General features: G+C 47.4%; 1 protein-coding gene and 1 pseudogene across 4 annotated transcripts; both read left to right on the forward strand.

Annotated features, from left to right (window-relative positions):
- Nucleotides 1-4,034: 4,034 nt before the first annotated feature.
- On the forward strand, nucleotides 4,035-4,657 carry LOC102769836 (annotated as a pseudogene).
- A 1,650-nt stretch (nucleotides 4,658-6,307) lies between these two features.
- On the forward strand, nucleotides 6,308-14,349 carry ECSCR (endothelial cell surface expressed chemotaxis and apoptosis regulator). Of its 4 annotated transcripts, XM_006772438.2 has the most exons (8): nucleotides 6,312-6,635; nucleotides 9,795-9,839; nucleotides 10,895-11,011; nucleotides 12,112-12,225; nucleotides 12,940-13,038; nucleotides 13,258-13,294; nucleotides 13,939-14,035; nucleotides 14,208-14,349. In XM_006772438.2, the coding sequence occupies exons 1-8, from the start codon at nucleotides 6,575-6,577 to the stop codon at nucleotides 14,214-14,216; spliced, it is 579 nt and encodes a 192-aa protein (XP_006772501.1). In that variant the 5' UTR covers nucleotides 6,312-6,574; the 3' UTR covers nucleotides 14,217-14,349. The 4 variants fall into 4 exon arrangements, with proteins under 4 accessions (XP_015425116.1, XP_015425113.1, XP_015425115.1 ...); XM_015569630.1 differs by lacking the exon at nucleotides 12,112-12,225 and having other exon boundaries at nucleotides 6,308-6,635; XM_015569627.1 differs by lacking the exon at nucleotides 9,795-9,839 and having other exon boundaries at nucleotides 6,309-6,635.
- The last annotated feature ends 4,604 nt before the right edge of the window (nucleotides 14,350-18,953 follow it).

The following is an 18,953-nucleotide window of genomic DNA, read 5'->3' on the forward strand; positions in this document are numbered from 1 at the left end:
CCTCCAGTCTAACTGGCTATGAGAGTCTGCTGTGTCTGCAGTGGGAGAGCTTCTGTGCTGAATCTCTAGGGCGGTGCTAATCTAGCCTTTGCCTGAGGCTATCCAGCAAATGACTCTGCGCAGGGTTTGGGCGGGGCGGGTCCCCGGGGATCTACAGGGCGGGCGGAGAGAGCAGTTATGGCTGCTCTCAGTTCCATCCCTAGGGGCTCTGCCTCTCAGAGTCCCAGCAACCGCTGCAAACCTCAGAGAGAAAGCTGCCTTTGAGTGCCAACCGAAGCCAGGCAGTCCCGCTTCTCCCGTTTGAGTCTGGGTCCCCAGAGACTCGCCCGGATCTGGAGCTCAGAGTCTGAACCTCCCTCCCGATTAAAAACAACAACCGCGCCCTCCGCCGCCAGCCCCCTCCGCGCGCACTCCGCACCTTTAGTATTTCACTTCAGCACTGTGCCTCCTCTGAGTCTGGGTATGATATTCTCTTTCCTCCTAGTTGTAGAATTTCCACTCAGCCAGCCTTCCTGTGGTTCTGGATGATGTCCGTTCCGTCCTTTTGTTGTATCTCTGAAGTGGTTGTTCTAGGCAACAATCTCCAGCGTTAACCTATGCCACCATCTTGGTTTCTCCTATATAGGATTATTTTAAATCCTCACCCAAGGATATGTTTTCATTGGTTTTCGAGAGAGAGGAAAAAAAACAGCAATCAGTTGTCTCTCTTATGCACCCCGAACAGGGATCAAACTGGTAACCTGGATATGTGCCCTGAACTGGAATCCAATCTCCAACTTTTTGGTGTATAGGACGATACTCCAACCAAGTCATATCAGCCAGGGCAGGGACCAGATTATTGTCCCAGCCTTCTCTCACTTTCCCATTTCCATGCTCACTCTTGTGAGCTACCCTTCCCCCATTCTTATAATCTAAATATTAACCATCTTTTTTTGTTGTTGTTAATTCTCACTTGAGAATATTTTTTTCCACTGAAAACAGAGTAGAAGGGAGGGAGTCACACACACACACACACACACACACACACACACACATCCCGCATGTACCCTGATGCCAGCTGGAGCTGGGGATGGAACCTGCAACCTAGGTATTTGCCCTTGACCTGGAATCGAATCTGTGACCCTTCGGTATATGTGCTGACGTTCTAACCACTTAGCAATACTGGCCAGGATAATATTAACCATCCCTTATGGATTAGTTCAAGTGTCATCTCCTCCAGGAATGTATTCTTCAGCCCACTATACTGAGGTAGATTTCTCGTTTCCTTAAACCCTATAGCAGTATGTTTCTTACCTTGCTCCTGACATTTGTTTCACTTTGTCTTATCCTACAAGTATGTGGTGGTGGTGGTGGGGGGGGCTCATTTTTCTAAGGGAGGCCTCCTTCCATTTAGGCAACACATATACCCAAAGATAGGAGCTTGGGTTCTAGAGTTAGCCAGAATCTACCACATTAACTGGTACTACACACAGGTGCTGGATAAGCTTGCTGAATAGAACCAGAATGTGGATGAACTCCCACCCCTGTCCTGTCTTTAGTACTAGCGGCTTGTAAGAAGCACCCTTCACCTGTGGAAAGGTACTTCTGAGCCACAACAAGTTCCCTGTCTCACTCCCTCTGTCTCTTCTTGGATTTTTGCTGTCATGGAGCCTCTTAAATGGGTTTAAGGGGCTAAAATAATTAAGAATCTGCTGTTGTTTTACAGAGAAGAAAAGTCCTGGCTTTTAAGGTGTGAGTCCTGGGAACAAAGATGAAAAGACTCTGGGGTCCTCCCACCATCATCCCTCCAGGCTGGTTCCCTGTCTCAGGTCTGCACACTGGGGCCACATCTCTTTTCCAACTCCCCGGGGGGGGGAGGGGTAGAAGTGGCCCTGTCAACCTACATAAGGAAGAACAGCCCTTCTTCCCTCACTCTGTCCACACTGAAAGCAACCAGGGTTAGGATTCTGCCAAGGAAGCTGAAAGAGAAGGGCTTGTGGGAGCATTCGGAGCAGGCCAATGGGAGGTCGCCATGATTGGGAGCCATTGAGAGCCGGCTGACTTCTAGGGCTCATCTTAAGCTCTGGGTCACTGGAGTAAGCCAGGAGCAAAGGCTGCCCATTTCAGCCCCACCCTACTTCCAGCCTTCTTATTACAAGCTATATACCTGTAAGCGGTGTGGGATTTGTGGGGCAATAAAATTGTTTGCAGGGAAGGTTACACAAGTCTCTGAATATACTAAAAGCCACTGAAGTGTACACCTTTAATGGATAAAGGTGTACTATATAGTATGTGCCTCAGTCTGTTCAAGCTGCTATACCAAAATACCCTGAGCTGGGTGCTCTATACGCAACAGAAGATTTTTCTCACAGTTCTGGCGGCTGGGAAGATCAAGATGCCAACAGATTTGGACTCTGATGAGAGCCTACTTCCTGGTTCACAGATAGTGCCTTCTTGCTGTGTCCTCATAGCACACAGAACAGCAAGGTAGGTCTTTGGGGCCTTTTAAGAAAAATCCTCACCAGAGGATATGTTTTTACTGCTTTTGAGAGAGAAAGGGGGAGAGAGAGAGAAAGAGAGAGAGAGAGAGAGAGAAGGACATCAATGTGAGAGAGAAACTTCAATCAGTTGCCTCCTGTATATGCCCAGACCGGGGATTGAACCCACAACCTAGGATTGTACCCTAAGAATTGAACCTGCAACCTTTTGGTGTATGGGATATTATTCCAACCAACTGAGCCACCTGGCCAGAGTCCCATTTGTACTTCTTAATCCCTTCACCTTTTCCGCTCAGACTCCCCACCACCCCCTCTCATCTGGCAACCATCAGTTTGTTCTCTGTATCTATGATAGATGGCAATTACAGAGGGCTCCTTGGAGAGACAGCTGATTACAGGGCTGGGGCTGGTAAAGCATGAGATGAACCTGGAACATCTCATTGTGTCAGAATGTAAAGAAGTGTTCAGAGAATGACAGAGATAAGGTAAAAGGATATAGAAGCCAGCCTGAAGGGGTTCCCAATGACTAAAATGGGGATAACTTGAGCATCAAAATAATAAATGATTGTAATATGTAATATTCACATCGTTTCAAAGTATCTCCCTACAAAATACTTACTATTTACAAAGGGGAAAAGAGTAACTTTGAAGTGGAGAAAATGGACTATAGTGGCTGAATCGTGGTCTCCAAAAAGATATGTCGATATCTTAATCCTGAGAACCTGTGACTGCTACCTTACTTGGAAAAAGAGTCTTTGCAGATGCAAATAAGTTAAGAATCTTGGAATGAGGAGATCATCCTGAATTATCTAGATCAGGGGTCCTCAAACTATGGTCCGCGGGCCACATGCAAATACAAATATTGTATTTGTTCCCGTTTAGTTTTTTTACTTCAAAATAAGGTACGTGCAGTGCGCATAGGAATTTGTTCATAGTTTTTTTTTAAACTATAGTCCGGCCCTCCAACGGTCTGAGGGACAGTGAACTGGCCCCCTGTTTAAAAAGTTTGAGGCCCCCTGATCTAGATGGCCACTAGATTCAACGACAAGTGTCCTTAGAAGAGACACACAGAGGAGAAGGTGGATGTGAAGACAGAGATTGAAGTGATGCAGCTACAAACCAAGGAATGTCAAGGAATGCCCAACAGCCACCCGAAGCTGGAAGAGGCAAGGAATGGCTTCTTCCCGAGAGTCGTCAGGAGTGTAGTTCTGCCAATGCTTTAATTTTGACTCCTGCCTCCAGAATTGTGAAAGAGTCCGTTTCTGTTGTTTTAAAGTCACCAGTTTATGGTAATGTGTATGCAGCCACAGGAAACTAAGACACTAGCAGACACCACCTTAAGCAAGTGACCGAGTGGACATCCTCAGTAATGGAACAAATCAAAGCCATGCAGCAGTTGACAGAATGCAAAGAGAGGAACACAGCATTGCTTCTGTGACATTCACATCAAAGATGCATGACCATCTAATCGTAAGGAAATGTCTGACACACCCAAATGAGGGAGATGCTACAAAATTACCGGATTGTAACCTGTAAAAATTTCAAGCTCGCCAGGCTATGGGTATCTCTCGGGACGACTGGCACAAGTGCCGCAAGACGGGGGTGGGGCAAGAGGAAGCCCTACTACAAGAAGCGAAAATATGAGCTGGGACGCCCTGCTGCCAACACTAAGGTTGGACCCCGCCGCATACACACAGTCCGAGTGCGCAGAGGCAACAAGAAGTACCGAGCCTGGAGGCTGGACGTGGGCAACTTCTCCTGGGGCTCAGAGCGTTGTGCGCGCAAAACAAGGATTATTCATTGATGTTGTTTACAATGCATCCAACAACGAACTGGTCCGCACCAAGACCCTAGTAAAGAACTGTCTTTTGCTCATTGACAGCACACCGTACCAACAGCGGTACGAGCCCCACTTCACACTGCCCCTGGGCCGCAAGAAGGGGGCCAAGCTGACGCCTGAAGAGGAAGAAATTTTGAACAAAAAACGATCAAAGAAAATTCAGAAGAAATATGATGAGAGGAAACAGAATGCCAAAATCAGCCGTCTCCTCGAGGAGCAGTTCCAGCAGGGCAAGCTGCTTGCATGCATCGCTTCAAGATCAGGCCAGTGCGGCCGAGCAGAGGGCTATGTGCTCGAGGGCAAGGAGCTGGAGTTCTATCTGAGGAAAATCAAGGCCTAGAAAGGCAAATTAATCCTCCTCCCTCCTGTCTTAGCTCGTGTAACAAAGGTGTTTATTCTAGAAAAAAAAAAATTTCAAGCTCATGAAAGTCAAGAAAAGACTGAATAAATGTTCCAGATTGAAGGAGACAAAAGAGATATGCAATGAGTAATTCCAGGCTGGACGCTTTTGTTATAAAGGACCTTCTTGGGCCCTGGGTAGTGTGGCTCAGTTGGTTGGAGCAGTTGGCTCAATCAAACAGAAAGATCTCGAGTTTGATCCCTGGTTGGAATGCATATGGGAGGCAACGGATCCCAATTGACGTTTCTCTCTCACCTCTTTTTCTTTCTCACCCTCTTCCTTTCTTTCTCTCGAAAATCAATAAAAACATATCCTCAGGTGAGGATTAAAAACTAATAAAAATAAAGGCCATTCTTGAGACAATTGTTAAAATTGAATGGAATCTGAGGACTAGATGATATTAATATATTAATATTAATTTCCTAATTTTGATGGCTGTATTGAGAATATATAAGAGACTGTCCTTGTTTGTAGGAAATACACACTACAAACACTTTAGGGGTGATGAGTCATTCTGTTGGCAATTTACTCTCAAATGATTTAAGGAAAAAAGTTCTGTGTAATGTACTTTCTGTACATTTGTGATTGCTTCAACATAAAATATTTATTAAAAAGTAAGGGACAAAGGGACAGATTCATAAAATGATTATGTCCTGGCTGGTGTACTCAGTGGTTAGAGCATTGGCCCATGCACCGAAGGGTCTCGGGTCCTATTTGTCAAGGGCATGTACCTAGATTGCAGTTTTGATCCCCAGCCTGATTGGGGTGCATGCGGTAGCCAACCATTAGATGGTGTCTCTCTCACATTGATATTTCTCTCTCTCTTTCTCTCCTCTCTTCCCCTCCCTCCCTTCCACTTTCTCTAAAAAAATTAAAAATAAAAATCAAGGAAAAAAAATCCTCAGGTGAGGGTTAACCAAAGTAAATAAGTAAATCAATAAAATGATATTTATGCTTATTATCACAGGCTGGAAGGAAATCCACAACAATGATGATTATATTAAAGATGTAATGATATTAAATGTGTAACATTTCTCTGCTCTAAATCTTTAGAGTTTAGTTTAATAAATATTTGCTGAGACCTACTGTATGTCAGGCATTGTGCCAGGTCCAAGGGATACTGGGAAAGTGACACTGTGTCCGCAGAAGAGAGGGCTGTGGGATGTGTGCTGGCTGGATGCTAAGGACAAGGATGCCGCTGGAGCACAGGGAAGGCCTGACGCCAAAGTGAGAGGAAGGGCCTGAGGAAGGGATGCTTGGAATGTGGTTCTCTTGTTTTTCTATTAAGAATAACAATAATGAAAGATATTGGGAGTCCCATCTGCATTGGTAGCCCTGAGGAGGGAGAAGAATGTGCTGTATTCAGAGTCTAGAGAGCATGGGCGGCTGGTGGGCTGAGTTTTAGAGCTCAGTCATGGTCTGAAACAGTATGGGGAGGAACTGGAGTTACATTCCAGGAAAACCACGGGGTGGTGTGTGGAGGGACCTGATGGACCCCTTGGTGGAGAAGGGGGGGGGATAGGGGGGGCAGCTGGGGCCAGGAAGGGGCAGGTTGCCATCATTGGTCTCTGAGTACAGGCTCTGGAGGGGACACAGTGGCCCTAGCCCAGGCCACGTAGAGTCCTGGAGCCCAGGGCACAATCCAGTCGTTGATGTTTCAGCCTCACATCCTTGTCTGGGCTGTCAGGCAGAGCAGGGCCCTGGAGTTAGTCCCAATCTGTTTCCTTCTATTCTTTGACAGGAAGCTCCTGGAGAGCCAGCCCCCAGCCCCTCCCCCTCCCAGCACTCCCTCTCTCTTCTCCACTATGGACAGAACCTCCACGGAGCAGCTGCCTGCCCACCACGGACCCAGCTGACATGGGGACTGCTGGAGCAATGCAGCTGTGCTGGGTGATCCTGAGCTTCCTTCTACTCCGAGGTAAGAGGCACTTGCCACTCTGTCAGCGGCCCCGGAGGGGGCCTGGCAGTCCTGGGCGCAGCCCCTCCCTCCTTCAGGACACACACCACATACGCAGCTCTCCATCCAGGGCTGTGCCCAGGGGAAATTCCAGAGCCTTTTATGAAAGAGATCCTTTGGATTGGGAGGGAGTCATTACCAGGCAAGGGTAAAATGGCACATGGTTAAACCTTTTTGTGGGAAAATTTCCAGGGTGAACCGGGGCTCCCCTAAAGGCTGGCCTCCTTAAATGTGGGATGTGCCTGGCTGTCTTGGTGGAAGATTGAGGTCTGAAAGCTCCTTCTGGGATGTTCTAGCACAAAGCTGTCTGCACCTTGGGCTTTCCAGTGATCTTTTTTTCCCCTTCCATATGGGGAGTAACAACCTGGGAATTCCAAATACTGACTCTAAGCTCACACTCAGCACGAGGGATTCAAGTTAGATACAGAGAACTGTTTGCCACAGAGGCTGTACTCAACACCCTCAGCCAGGGGTCTAGATGAGATGGTCTTCAGAGGAGAAAACTTGAAAACTCCTCTTAGGGCTCTGCCAGCTGATGAGTGGGGAAACAGCTCATAAGGGGTCCCCTAATTAGGGAGCAGTTGCTGGGAACCATGAGAAATCCAGGAGATTCTGACTCACAGGGCAGCAACTTCCCCTCGGTCATTCCTCCCCCACCCCCACCTCACGTCCATGAGTCCTCTGTGGAAGATTCATGAACCTGCTTGGATGGGAGAGGGAGGATGGCTTTCTTGGTGGTGGTGGAAGGCCTGAGTGCCGGGAGGCTGCCTCGCGGAGAGATCAGGCATTTCTTTACAAGTCCATGGGTCGGAAGTAAAACTCTGATTACTCCACCCGCAACCTCCTTCCCAGAGGACAGAGTCACACATTTGATCTGGGGCTGGGGGACCAGGCTGTTGTCCCAACTGCAGAAACGGCAGAGAAGATGAAAAGGTGCAACTCATAGGGCGGCATTTTCATAGGCCTGGGCTTCTCTCAGCTTCCCTACCCATTGCCCTGTCCTGGACGAGTGCCGGGGCTAGGAATGCCCTGTGTAAACCCTACATAAGCCATGCTCACCGCTTGAGTTTCCTACCCTCTTATCTAGTATCTCAGAGCACTTACTGTCTCCTTCATTTGGGTGGGCTGAGGAATCAATCCTTTTGGGGATACGCAGGCCCACAAAGGGGCTTGACTGTGGATACACAAATCAGGGCAGGGCAGACTTGAGACGTGGAGAATTTGAGAGAATGGGGCAAAATGTAAAACGTCTAGCATTTATTGAGCATGGACTCTCTGTCCGGTGGGCACTATGTTAAGTACTTTATATGCATCTTCTTATCCTCACAACCACTTATGAGGTCCTAAAATCACTTGCAATTTAACGAAGAGAAAAATAAAGCCCAGGCCAGTAAGTGACAGTCAGGACTTAGACTCAAGCCTGTCAAACTCCAAAGTCTGTGATTTCAACTGCTAAGGTATGCTGCTGGGAAAAACAGGACGGTGGGGGTGGAGGAGGAGGAGAGAGGCAGGTAGCGATTAGGGAGGGGAGACCGGAAAATAAGAAATCCCAGTGGCCAGTGGCCTTTGGTTGTCTGTGTGTGCAGTGGTCAGAATCTCCTGGTGACAAAAAGTTCCAGTAGGGGGAGGGGGCAGGTGACAAAGAGCAGGCTACTGAGAATCGGAGCTTGTGACTTTGGAACTCATTCCAAGACACTAGTCTTGTTTTTAGATAAATGTGGGAAGGCAGGCACTGTGCCCTCCCACTAAAAACCAAAGTTATAACCATATAGAGCTTAGACAGGACCTTGGATACCCCTTCAGCAAGGACATCTAAGGTGCCTTCTGATGGGTGTTTGCAGAACATGCCTTGGATTAAAAGGGTCACTCCCCAGCTGGGAAAAGTTCTCTCTAGCCTGGGGCACCTACAAGTTTCAACTCCCCTCTTGACCCCCACAGCCAATGAGGGGAAGAAGCGTCAGAGATGGTGACCTGGAAAAACAGCCTCCGCATGGCTAGGGTTTGGGAAAGGGTGGGCTTGGAAACAATTAATTCCACACTATCCAAGTGATAGCCCCATGGAGGAAGGCAGTGGCCAAGGAAAATAAACAGACCAACAGGCTGCCACTGGCTGAGCGGGCCCCTGGCCCTCAGCTGCCTCTGTTCACCCAGGCCCCAGCTTGGTACTTCCCTGATTATAGGGGCTGAGGGAGCAGAGGGCCAGGCCACAGCTGCAGTCCCAGCCTGAGTAGAGGAACGGGAACCCAGCTGGGCGTTCCACTTCCCCACGTTTTCCTTTCACATTGTTCACAGGTTTCAAGAATGATTTCATTGTGGAAAATGAGCAAACACAACCTGACCTTTGAGGTCCCACAGACACAGGGGACACATATGTGGGCGCGCGCACGCACACACACACACACATACACACACACACCTGCATAGAGGTTGACAGGCATACACATGTACTTACAAAACAATCTAGAGAGAGCTTCTTACTGGGGCACCCTAGGAACCTCCTCCCTGGGTTTGGACAACAACAACCATTATTGAGAAGCCTCTACCTGTGAGAGTTAAGTTGACCACTCATTCTAGAGCTTCCCTGCCTCCTGTGTAGGCCCCTGCCTCTGGCTGGAGGAGGGCACAGAGATAGCCCAGATACCAACCCCAACCCCTAACTCCATCTTACTCATCACATCTTTCCATCCCCTTCCCTTGGGCATGACTAGTATGACACTATTTGCAGGGTAGAATGGATGGCACAGTGGTAGTGTGATGTCAGCATTAGTCTGGAGACCTGGAGTCTTTGTCTAGACTTGGCAGGTGTCTGGCCCTCTGTCCTTGGACATATCACTATTTTAAAATAACCTTCCCCTGACGCTGTATCAGGCTGCGATAGAACCCATGTGGGATTGAAGAGACAGGAAAGGACTCTGGGACACTGAATCATGAGGTGGTGGTGATGATGCCATTCAGTCATGATCTCAGAGGAAGCCAGCCCCGTAGTAAGCTGGGGCCACATCCTTGAGTCCTCTGTCAGCATGAGAGGCTTGAAAGCCAAACGGCCTTGGTTTTTCGGGGGGCTCTGTGCTGGGTGGGAGACTCACAAAGCTAGTCTATGCTTTTTGCTTTCTCTTGCAGGCCACAACTCCCATCCCACGACAATGCAGCCCTCTAGCCCTCAGGGTAAGAGCAAACACAAAGGGGCTCCTCTAGCCATTAGGTCTGAGAACTTAGTAATGCTGGGGAGGGCTCTAGGCACTGTTTTACACAGATCGCAGGTGATCAGGGTGGGGCCAGAGCTCTCAGGACATCCAAAGATGAGCTCATCTAGGGACCTTTTTCAGCTTGGCCCAGTCTAACCTGTTTTGAAATAGAGAGATAAATGGTTGCAGGTGAGGGATGGGGTAAGAAGACAGACTAGAAAACACCAGCTATAGGGAAGAGAGGGAGTCAGAGCAATAAGAGGCAATAGGCCCTCAGCCTCAGATGATCTGTTTCAGGAGCCGTCAGTCTAAGTCTGACTATACAGTCAACTACCCCCAACACAGGTGAGTGAGTGTGGTTGCTGAGGGGCCAATCCCTGCCCCTGCCCAGCCCCTTGCCCATCCCTTCAGACTTGCTTGGAGCCCAAGAGTTCTCATGTGGGTTAGAAGTGGTTGTCATCAAACCTGCCCCACCTTCAACTCTCCATATGCCTCAGTCCTTGCTGGGGACAGCCCTTCCTTAGAGCCCAACAGCCCAAGCCCTCTGTCCAGTACCAGTACCCCAGGTACTCTGCCACTGAGACTACAAATTCCATCAAGGGAGGGCCCAATGAGGAAGCAGACAGTTTCGGCTCTAAAGGAGAATACAGTGGAGAAACAGACAAGTAAACAAGAGCTTACATTGATAATTACAGACAGGATAGAAGGATTGCGATGGGCATAAGATGAAGGTGCTATTGGAATCCAGATAAATGTCAGCCACTTCCGACTTGGGGGCCAGGGAAGACATCCCAGAGTGCTCCTAAAGCGAAGGCCAGAGAAGGAGTTGATCAAATGAAGACTTGGGGTGAAGGAGGGTAGGGTGTATTCCAGGCAGAGGAAACTGTGCAGGTGAAGACCCAGGGGTGAAAAGGAGGATGGCTCCTTCTGGAAGTGAAAACAGTAACGAAAATAACAATTTTAGACTAAAGAGCCGTCCCCGTATACATGCTGGTTGAAGCCATAGGAGGCCCACAAACACTTCCTAATCCACAGATGCTTCAGAGAAAGCCTCATGGGTCCCCACAGCACCCAGTAAGCCTGTGATGCCAAGGTCAAGCACCATGGATGGTCACTCCCCACCCCAGCCACAGGAGCACACATCAGGATTTGGTAAGTATCAAGTTGGGATCCTTCTTCTCCTCTTGAGGGGGCCCAGGTCCTGCCCCACAGTAAGGGGGTCTCAGGAGCCACATCAGTGGCACCCTGGTCTGGAGAGAACGAGAGAGGTTTGGTGGGGAGTAGAGACAAGGACTTGGACCTGGTCACAAGGAAGGTAGAAAGAGTCGACTCAGGATTGATAAAGACATAGAGAAGGGAAGGAAGGGTTAGGAGAACCCAAAATAATGGGAAGGAAGGCAGAAAAGGTTGGGGAAGAGCCACATGCTTCTCAGGGCAGGTTGGGCTTCACCCAGCAGCGGGGGAGAAGAGCTGGGCGGGTGGTTATCTTCCACCTTGGCCTGCTGTTCGCGGCCCGGGCACAGGCATCCCAAGCAGCAGCAGCGGTGGCAGCAGAAGCAGAGGTGTGTCCTGTCTGTGCTCACAACAAAGAACACCCTGACCCTTTCACTCATCCTACCCCTTGGCTCTGGGATGTTTTTATACTCCCAGTCATTTTTAGGAGGGGGGTGAGGGCCAAGAAATGGAACAGCAATCAGGCCTGTAGTACAATGAGCTTCAGAGGGGATGAGGTGGATGACCATACCACTTTTCAAGAGGGCCAGAAACACATGCCCTTTAACTGGCAGGCTGGCTTGTTAGGTCAGTGCCTGGAGACAAACATCCGGTGCCCTTCTTTCCTCCCTCTTCAACTCTTGGCAAAACACAGATGGCTCAGCCTTGCCTAGTCTGTCTCCCTATGTCTGCAGCATACATCCCTTTCCTCTGGGCTCCAAGGGGATATGGTGGGAAGAGCATAATGAGGGAAGCATCCTGAACTTTCTGGAGTCCTTTGGAACTAGTAACACAAACAACCAGCAATCTAGTCATGTGATCCAACAGCACCCACTTCTGAACTCCATCCTCATGGGACCTGATCAGAGGGGCAGAGAGGAAGTCTTTTCTGTAGGGCTGGAGCTCTCTCTGCAGTCCTCTACCTGGAGAAAGTGGGCACGGGGTGGGGGGGGGGGGGAGCGGGGGAGAGCGGGAGCTAGCTCTCTCTGGTAGGCTGAGTAAGTCCTTTCACTGAAGCACCCATCACCATTCCATTTTAGACACCTCTCAAAATGTTACTTCCAAATTGGCCACCACGAGCCCGCGGACAAGAGAAGACCCCACCATTCTGCCCAGCCCTATGTCAGAGCAAGTGCTCACTGTGGCTGCATTTGGTGAGAGGAAGGAGAAGGTGGGATGTGGCAGGGGACCCCACCTTTGAACTGACTTGGACTCTGGTCAGGAAACACAGGTTCAAATTTCACCCGTTTGTGCTAGAGCGGTGGTTCTCAACCTTCCTAATGCCGCGACCCTTTAATACAGTTCCTCATGTGGTGGTGACCCCCAACCATAACATTATTTTCATTGCTACTTCGTAACTGTAATTTTGCTACTGTTATGAATCGTCATGTAAATATCTGATATGCAGGATGTATTTTCATCGTTACAAATTGAACATAATTAAAGCATAGTGATTAATCACAAAAACAATATGTAATTATATATGTGTTTTCTGATGGTCCTAGGTGACCCCTGTGAAAGGGTTGTTCGACCCCCAAAGGGGTCACGACCCACAGGTTGAGAACCGCTGTGCTAGAGGGTTTGGCTGACAAAGAAGTCTTTGGTGGGAAAGAGCCACCACTGACTCTAGTCAGCTCTTCTGGGTTCTGCTGGGTTTCATATTCTTATGGGAAGATGGGGGAAGGAAGGGCTGTGGAACCCACTCTGGCCAGGGCCGCAAGCTGAGAGTTCATTCATTCGCAGAGAAGGGGAATTCAAAATTCACTTTGCTCTGGACCCTGTCTACATAGCACTCAGCTAGGAAGAGAATTTGAACTCATGTTGTCCCCTCCTTTCCCTCCTCTTCACCCCATCCTTCCCCTGTTCAGGTGTTATCAGCTTCATTGTCATCCTGGTGGTTGTGGTGATCATCCTGGTCAGTGTGGTCAGTCTAAGGTTTAAGTGTCAGAAGAACAAGGAATCTGAAGGTACATGCCTGCACCTTGGGGGCCCTCCTTTGCCCCTCTTGCTGAGGGACCCAGAGCTAGATTCTGGGACTGACACCCAGCCTAGAGTTGAGGGAAGGAATGAGAATATCAGCACCATTAGATGAAATGGGAGGGTCCACTTGGGTGAACTTTGAGGGGCAGGTTGGGCTTCTGAGTAACAACATGTGACCCCCAATCTGTGCCTTTGGATTTTTACAGATCCCCAGAAACCTGGGAGCTCAGGGCTATCTGAAAGGTAAGACTGTCAGAGGTGTAAGTAGGAATTATCTATCTGACCTCTCCGTCTTCTCTCCAAGAGGGAACCGAAGCTTCCTGCTTTCTACACACACACACACACACACACACACACACACACACGGAATCCTGACAGCCTCCACTGAGACCAGACTAGGGGCAGGCAGGACAAGAGCAGACTTGAAAGGAAGCAATCAGGCGACAGGAAATGGACTGGAACCCTTCAGCCCAGGGCTACGCACCTTTTACCTCTTCATGAAAAGTGTAGGAATTCAGATTCTAATATACCCCTTAAATAAGGAGATACTTATTTAAGAAACTGTTTATTGAATACCTTGTGTGTGCCAAGCCCTTTGGTAGATATTTGTTAATATTATCTCAAATTCTTAGAGCAATTCTTCAAGGCTAATACATTTAAAAACTGAAACTTAAGAGAGGTTGTAACTTGGTCAAGATCACACCAGCAGTAGGTAGTAAAACAAAGATTTAAATACAAGTCTTTGGGGCTTCAAAACACACTCTCATTTCATTATGATCCACCCCCAAAACAAAGGTCTAAGTTTTAACAACCCCTGTACAGTTTCTTAACCCCCCACATTGCCCTCCCACTCCTATCCTTAACCCATGTTCTCCTCCTACTCCTAGCTGCTCCGCAGCCAATGGGGAGAAAGACAGCATCACCCTCATCTCCATGAAGAATATAAACATGAATAACAGCAAAGGATGCCGCTCAGCAGAGAAGGTACATTTTTCCTTGTCCCTCCTCCCTTCTCCCTCCTCCTCCTTCCTGAAGGCTCTTGTACTTTAACCAGAAAGGAGATACTTTCAAAGACCCAGGCTCTTCTCTTCTCTTGCCTATTATATTACTACTCCCAAGAAGTTCACCCTTCCTTCATTAAGTATTTATTTTGCAGGTTCTTTAAAAGCAACCGTGGGTCCTTATGAGTACGAGGATGATGAAGCTGCCCTGTGCCTGTAAGAAGGAAGGTGATGCCCTAACCGGTTTGGCTCAGTGGATAGAGCGTCAGCCTGCGGACTGAAAGGTCCCCAGTTTGATTCCGGTCAAGGGCATGTACCTGGGTTGCGGGCACATCCCCAGTAAGGGGTGTGCAGGAGGCAGCTGATTGATTTTTCTCTCTCATTGATGTTTCTAACTCTCTATCCCTCACCCTTCCTCTCTGTAAAAAGTCAATAAAATATATTTTAAAAAAGAAAAAAATGAAGGGAGGTGATATTATCAGTAGAGGCAATAAGCCACATATAAATTATTTTATTGTTTCACATCTACTCGCAGCTCTAAAGGATACTAACATTCCTCCATTTCTGGGAGCAAGCTACCAATATGAGAGATACTTCCCCAGGTGGACCGTCACTCCAGAAACACAGACTGACTAACTAGGAAACTCCAGTGGTGAGAACTAAAAAGTGACTGACTAATCCACCTTCTCAAAGTCATAGGAAGGAGAAGTGTGCAGAGCAAAAGCAAGAAAAATGACAAAGTGGATCAGTCCTTTCTACTTGGCATTAAAATTATTTTCTGGCCTGCAGTCTCATTTCTTTTAAGGTCTATGCCCCCATACACATTCTTAACAGAACATTCTAGTAGCTCTGGAGTCTCCTTTCCTAGGTAAAGCATGTATACCAATTTCTGCCCCTGTGGGGAGTTCTCTGAGAGATTCGGGAGGGAAAGAACTTTTGTCAGGTCTGCCTCAGTCCATTTAGTTTATTAAGTAGGATGAAGTGACTGACTATTCTAACTGCTCTAAAAGAGGGAGAGAAAAGGAGCTATAAACAGTGGCCAGTTGTCACCAGTAAGAAATACTAAATCTGGAGGTGAGAACATGGGAGGCACAATGCATTCTAACTAGGAAACTCCAGTGGTGAGAGCTAAATACTATAAGGGCAAATGTCCTCTGCATGTCCCAGGGTAGACATGCCTCACTGTGGTTCTAGCTGTGGGAATAACACTGGGAAGGTGTGAAGCAAAGATAGGTAGCTGCCGAAACCGGTTTGGCTCAGTGGATAGAGCGTCGGCCTGCGGACTGAAAGGTCCCAGGTTCGATTCCGGTCAAGGGCATGTACCTGGGTTGCGGGCACATCCCCAGTGGGAGGTGTGCAAGAGGCAGCTGATGGATGTTTCTCTCCCATCGATGTTTCTAACTATCTATCTCTCTCCCTTCCTCTCTGTAAAAAATCAATAAAATATATTTTTTAAAAAAAAGATAGGTAGCAGAAAAGGTGGAGTACCACTGCTGAGATCCCACACTTCAGGATCATGACTTTAAATATGTTTTTATTGATTTGAGAGAGACAAACATTGATGAGAGAGAGAGAGAGAGAGAGAGAGAGAGAGAGAGAGAGAAAGCGATCGATTGCCTCCTGTACGCACCCCACCTGGGAATCGAACCTGCAACCTGGGCATGTGCCCTGACCAGGAATCGAACCAATGACCTTTCGGTGCATGGAACGATGCTCAATCAACTGAGCTACAGCAGCGAGGGCAGGTCTATGACTTTATAAAGCAAAAAGCAAATACCCACCCACTTTTCCCCATACAGCTTTATCTTTGTGTCCTAAAAATAAAAGATCATAAATAAGGTAAAGTCATTTAAAGAGAAGGAGGAAAAGAAAGCAGTTATCTGTTTTCTTGGTAATCTGTGTTTGAAAATAAATCTTGGGGAGAGTCAATGGAAGAGCCATCTGTGTATGTTTACACGCAGGGTTTAACTTTATAAGCATCTGCTAGTTGGCAGCTTAGAACACAGGGAGAACACAGATTACCCATGCTGAAGCCATGATACGCTATTTTCTGCTGGATTTAGACTCTGAAAGGTGATATGAGAGACAAAGCCTAGAACAACAAGTGTTACTTTCTCTGTCTCATTGGAACAATTCAAGTGGACTAAAGAAACTTAGTAGATTCTGAAATCCTCTCGGGCAGGGCCTGTAGCCTGCTCATGTCTGTAGCTCCTATGTGGGACATTGGGCACTGGCCCTTGAGTGCAGGAAATCTAATCACAAGGCCACGGACTCACAGCTTGACTTTGACGAAATCACCCCCCATTTCTGAGCCTATTTTCTTTTCAAGTGAGGTGGCTGGACTACTTGCCTTTCCTGACTTTTCTGGTTCTTATATTCTAACGTCCTATACACTCTCAATGTAGGAAAAAATTAATCTTTTGAGTGGATATTGCTCCGGTGGGGGCCAGAGACAAGTCTTAGGTGACTCTGGACAAGTCTTTTACATTCTCTGTGCTTAGATTTCCCTGTGTACTCATTGTATAAAGGGAAGAATGATCCCTACCTGGACCTGTCTACCTCGTGAGCTACTTAGTAGGTAAAATGGAATGGTAAACGGAAGTAAAAGTACTAGTTGACAATTGTAGCAGAGAAGGTGGAGTACCACTGCTGAGATCCCACACTTCAGGATCACGGCACTTGTTCCCCGACTGCTGAAGTGTTGGTTGCTAAGGGCTCCTAGCTGGTTGATGACTGGTTGATGGCAGTGGGTGTGGGAATGAAGACCTGGACCTCTTGCCTCAATTTCTCCCTCTGCCCCAGTCCTGCCTCCCTTACACCTCAGAGATGTTCCCAGAAGCATCACCAATAAGCCATCAGTATGCAAATCTCAGTGTCTCAGTCTATTTCCTGGAGTACCCAATCTATGACAGCATTACTACAGCATTTCTAAAAAATAATTCAGCCCAGCCAGCATGCTTTAGTGGTTGAGTATCAACCTATGAACCAGGAGGTCACGGTTCAATTCAAGGTCAGAGCACATGCTCTGGTTGCAGGCTCGATCCCCAGTGTGGAGCGTGGAGGCAGCCAATCAATGATTCTTTCTCATCATTGATGTTTCTAGCTCTCTCTCCCTCTCCTTCCCTCTCTTTGAAAATAATAAAAATATATTTTTAAAAACAAAAAAATAATTCAGTTATATTTTATTTGAGCCGCACTGCTAAAAGCACATGACTTCTTAGCCAGTTCCAGTACAAAAATCCATCATTGGGATGGAACTCTCCAGGTGACACAACAATGTCTACGAGTACTGGATTCTGTTTCAGTTGTTATTCTGTCATGGGCTGCTTATCATACTAGAGCGATTATGTCAAGGACATGGGCTTCACTCAGTTGATGTCTCCATTATAAGATCACAATGTCCCCCTGACTCTGGACAATGTCCTGCAAATACGAGCTGTTAGTCATAAGCTATTTATATGTTGGGGATAAAGGGTGAACTGGTATTAATGAGATTGAAAGGCTTTTACCTGGAAACTGACACTATAGCACCATTAATCATGCTGATATTCCTGTTGCTAAATAACTACTGTATCCTTTTGGAAGGGGTTGAGGATGAATTCACTTAATGCTGAATTCTGCCTGTTAGCAAACTATATGAGAGGGGTTTCTGCTGGAGGATCCCACTATTTATGCAAAAACAAGACCCCACCTCTGACAGGAAATCCATATGCAGCCTTCTGGAGCTCCTGAAGCTTCCCTGAGACCGTATCTCTTCCTTAACGTCTAGACAACAGGATGGCGGCCATTTATAAGACCACTTCCTCCCTATTCTAACACAGGACGACATGGTCCCAAAGCAGGAACAGGTGATGGGGGTAGGGTGGTTGCTGTAAAGAGTCTTTCTTTCCCTTCTCCCCACATCCTCCGGGAGGGCAACCAGCAAACTAGCTCAGATGCACAGCCCCGTCAGACAGAGGGATCATTTACTCAGGACCTTTCCTCCAGGCCTAGATGGGGCAGGATCTCAATCATATAGGACACATGGCAAACCTCACCATCGCCCGCAAAAATTCACTACAGTTCAACAAGCGTTTCTAAAAGTAAGTAGAGAAAACAGATAGAAATCTGAGGCTGGCTCTAGGTAAAATAATTTAGTGTACAAAGAAATCACAGCAGACTCCACCCCCACCCTACCCCCCTAGCCCCGGCCTAGTTCCTGTGCACCATTTTCCAAAGCCAAGCTAGTACTACTTAATTCTATTTGAATCTGCTGGAAAACATTGTGTGCCTCTGCTCAGCAGTATCCCGCTGGATTTGTGGATGTCCTTTCCCACTCCTTTGAACTTCTTTCTATACCTACCTTCTTATCTTTGTGAACTGCCTTAGAGACCCCAATTTCCCTTCCCTTATATCCTTCCCAGTTGCTCTCTGACTCTTCCTGCTGTTACTCTCTCCGGACAACACCATCCTGAACCCTTTGCACCCCACAGCTTCCTCTTACCAAACACAGAGATTGAATTTGACAGTGGGAATTATTTTGTTGAGTGGTTGGTGTGCTTAAACAAAATCTGGCACACAAGTGTTCTAAATGTTGGGGTTTGGAGTTCTAAGTTAGTCTTGGTGATAGAGTCAGAAAAATTCATCCAGAAGTGTTAGCTGAGGTGTAAATGAGCTGAAGGGTGCATTTGCATGGCAATATCTGAGAAGGTTGCAAGACTGAACTTTTTTTCTTTTCTTTCTTTTAAAAAAACAGATCTAGAGTAAATGAGTCATCTAGAAAGGAAGGGGGAACTGAGATTTCAGAGAATGATGGGAAAGGCTGTAGAGATACCAACCATTTCCAAGAGGCTCCAGTTTCCCAAATCTTGCCCAGCATTTTGTTTTTGTTTCTTAATTCTCACCAGATGATATTTTTCCCC

The sequence above is a fragment of the Myotis davidii genome, unplaced genomic scaffold (genome assembly GCF_000327345.1).
Source record: "Myotis davidii unplaced genomic scaffold, ASM32734v1 scaffold545, whole genome shotgun sequence".
In the NCBI taxonomy this organism is placed as follows: Eukaryota; Metazoa; Chordata; class Mammalia; order Chiroptera; family Vespertilionidae; genus Myotis; species Myotis davidii.

Bases quoted from the DNA above. Each gene is read 5' to 3' on its own strand.
- ECSCR (XM_006772438.2), top strand. From the start codon at position 6,575: ATGGGGACTGCTGGAGCAATGCAGCTGTGCTGGGTGATCCTGAGCTTC. The intron at 13,039-13,257 runs GTACATGCCTGC...GGATTTTTACAG, and splicing joins GAAGAACAAGGAATCTGAAG to ATCCCCAGAAACCTGGGAGC. The intron at 13,295-13,938 runs GTAAGACTGTCA...TCCTACTCCTAG, and splicing joins AGCTCAGGGCTATCTGAAAG to CTGCTCCGCAGCCAATGGGG.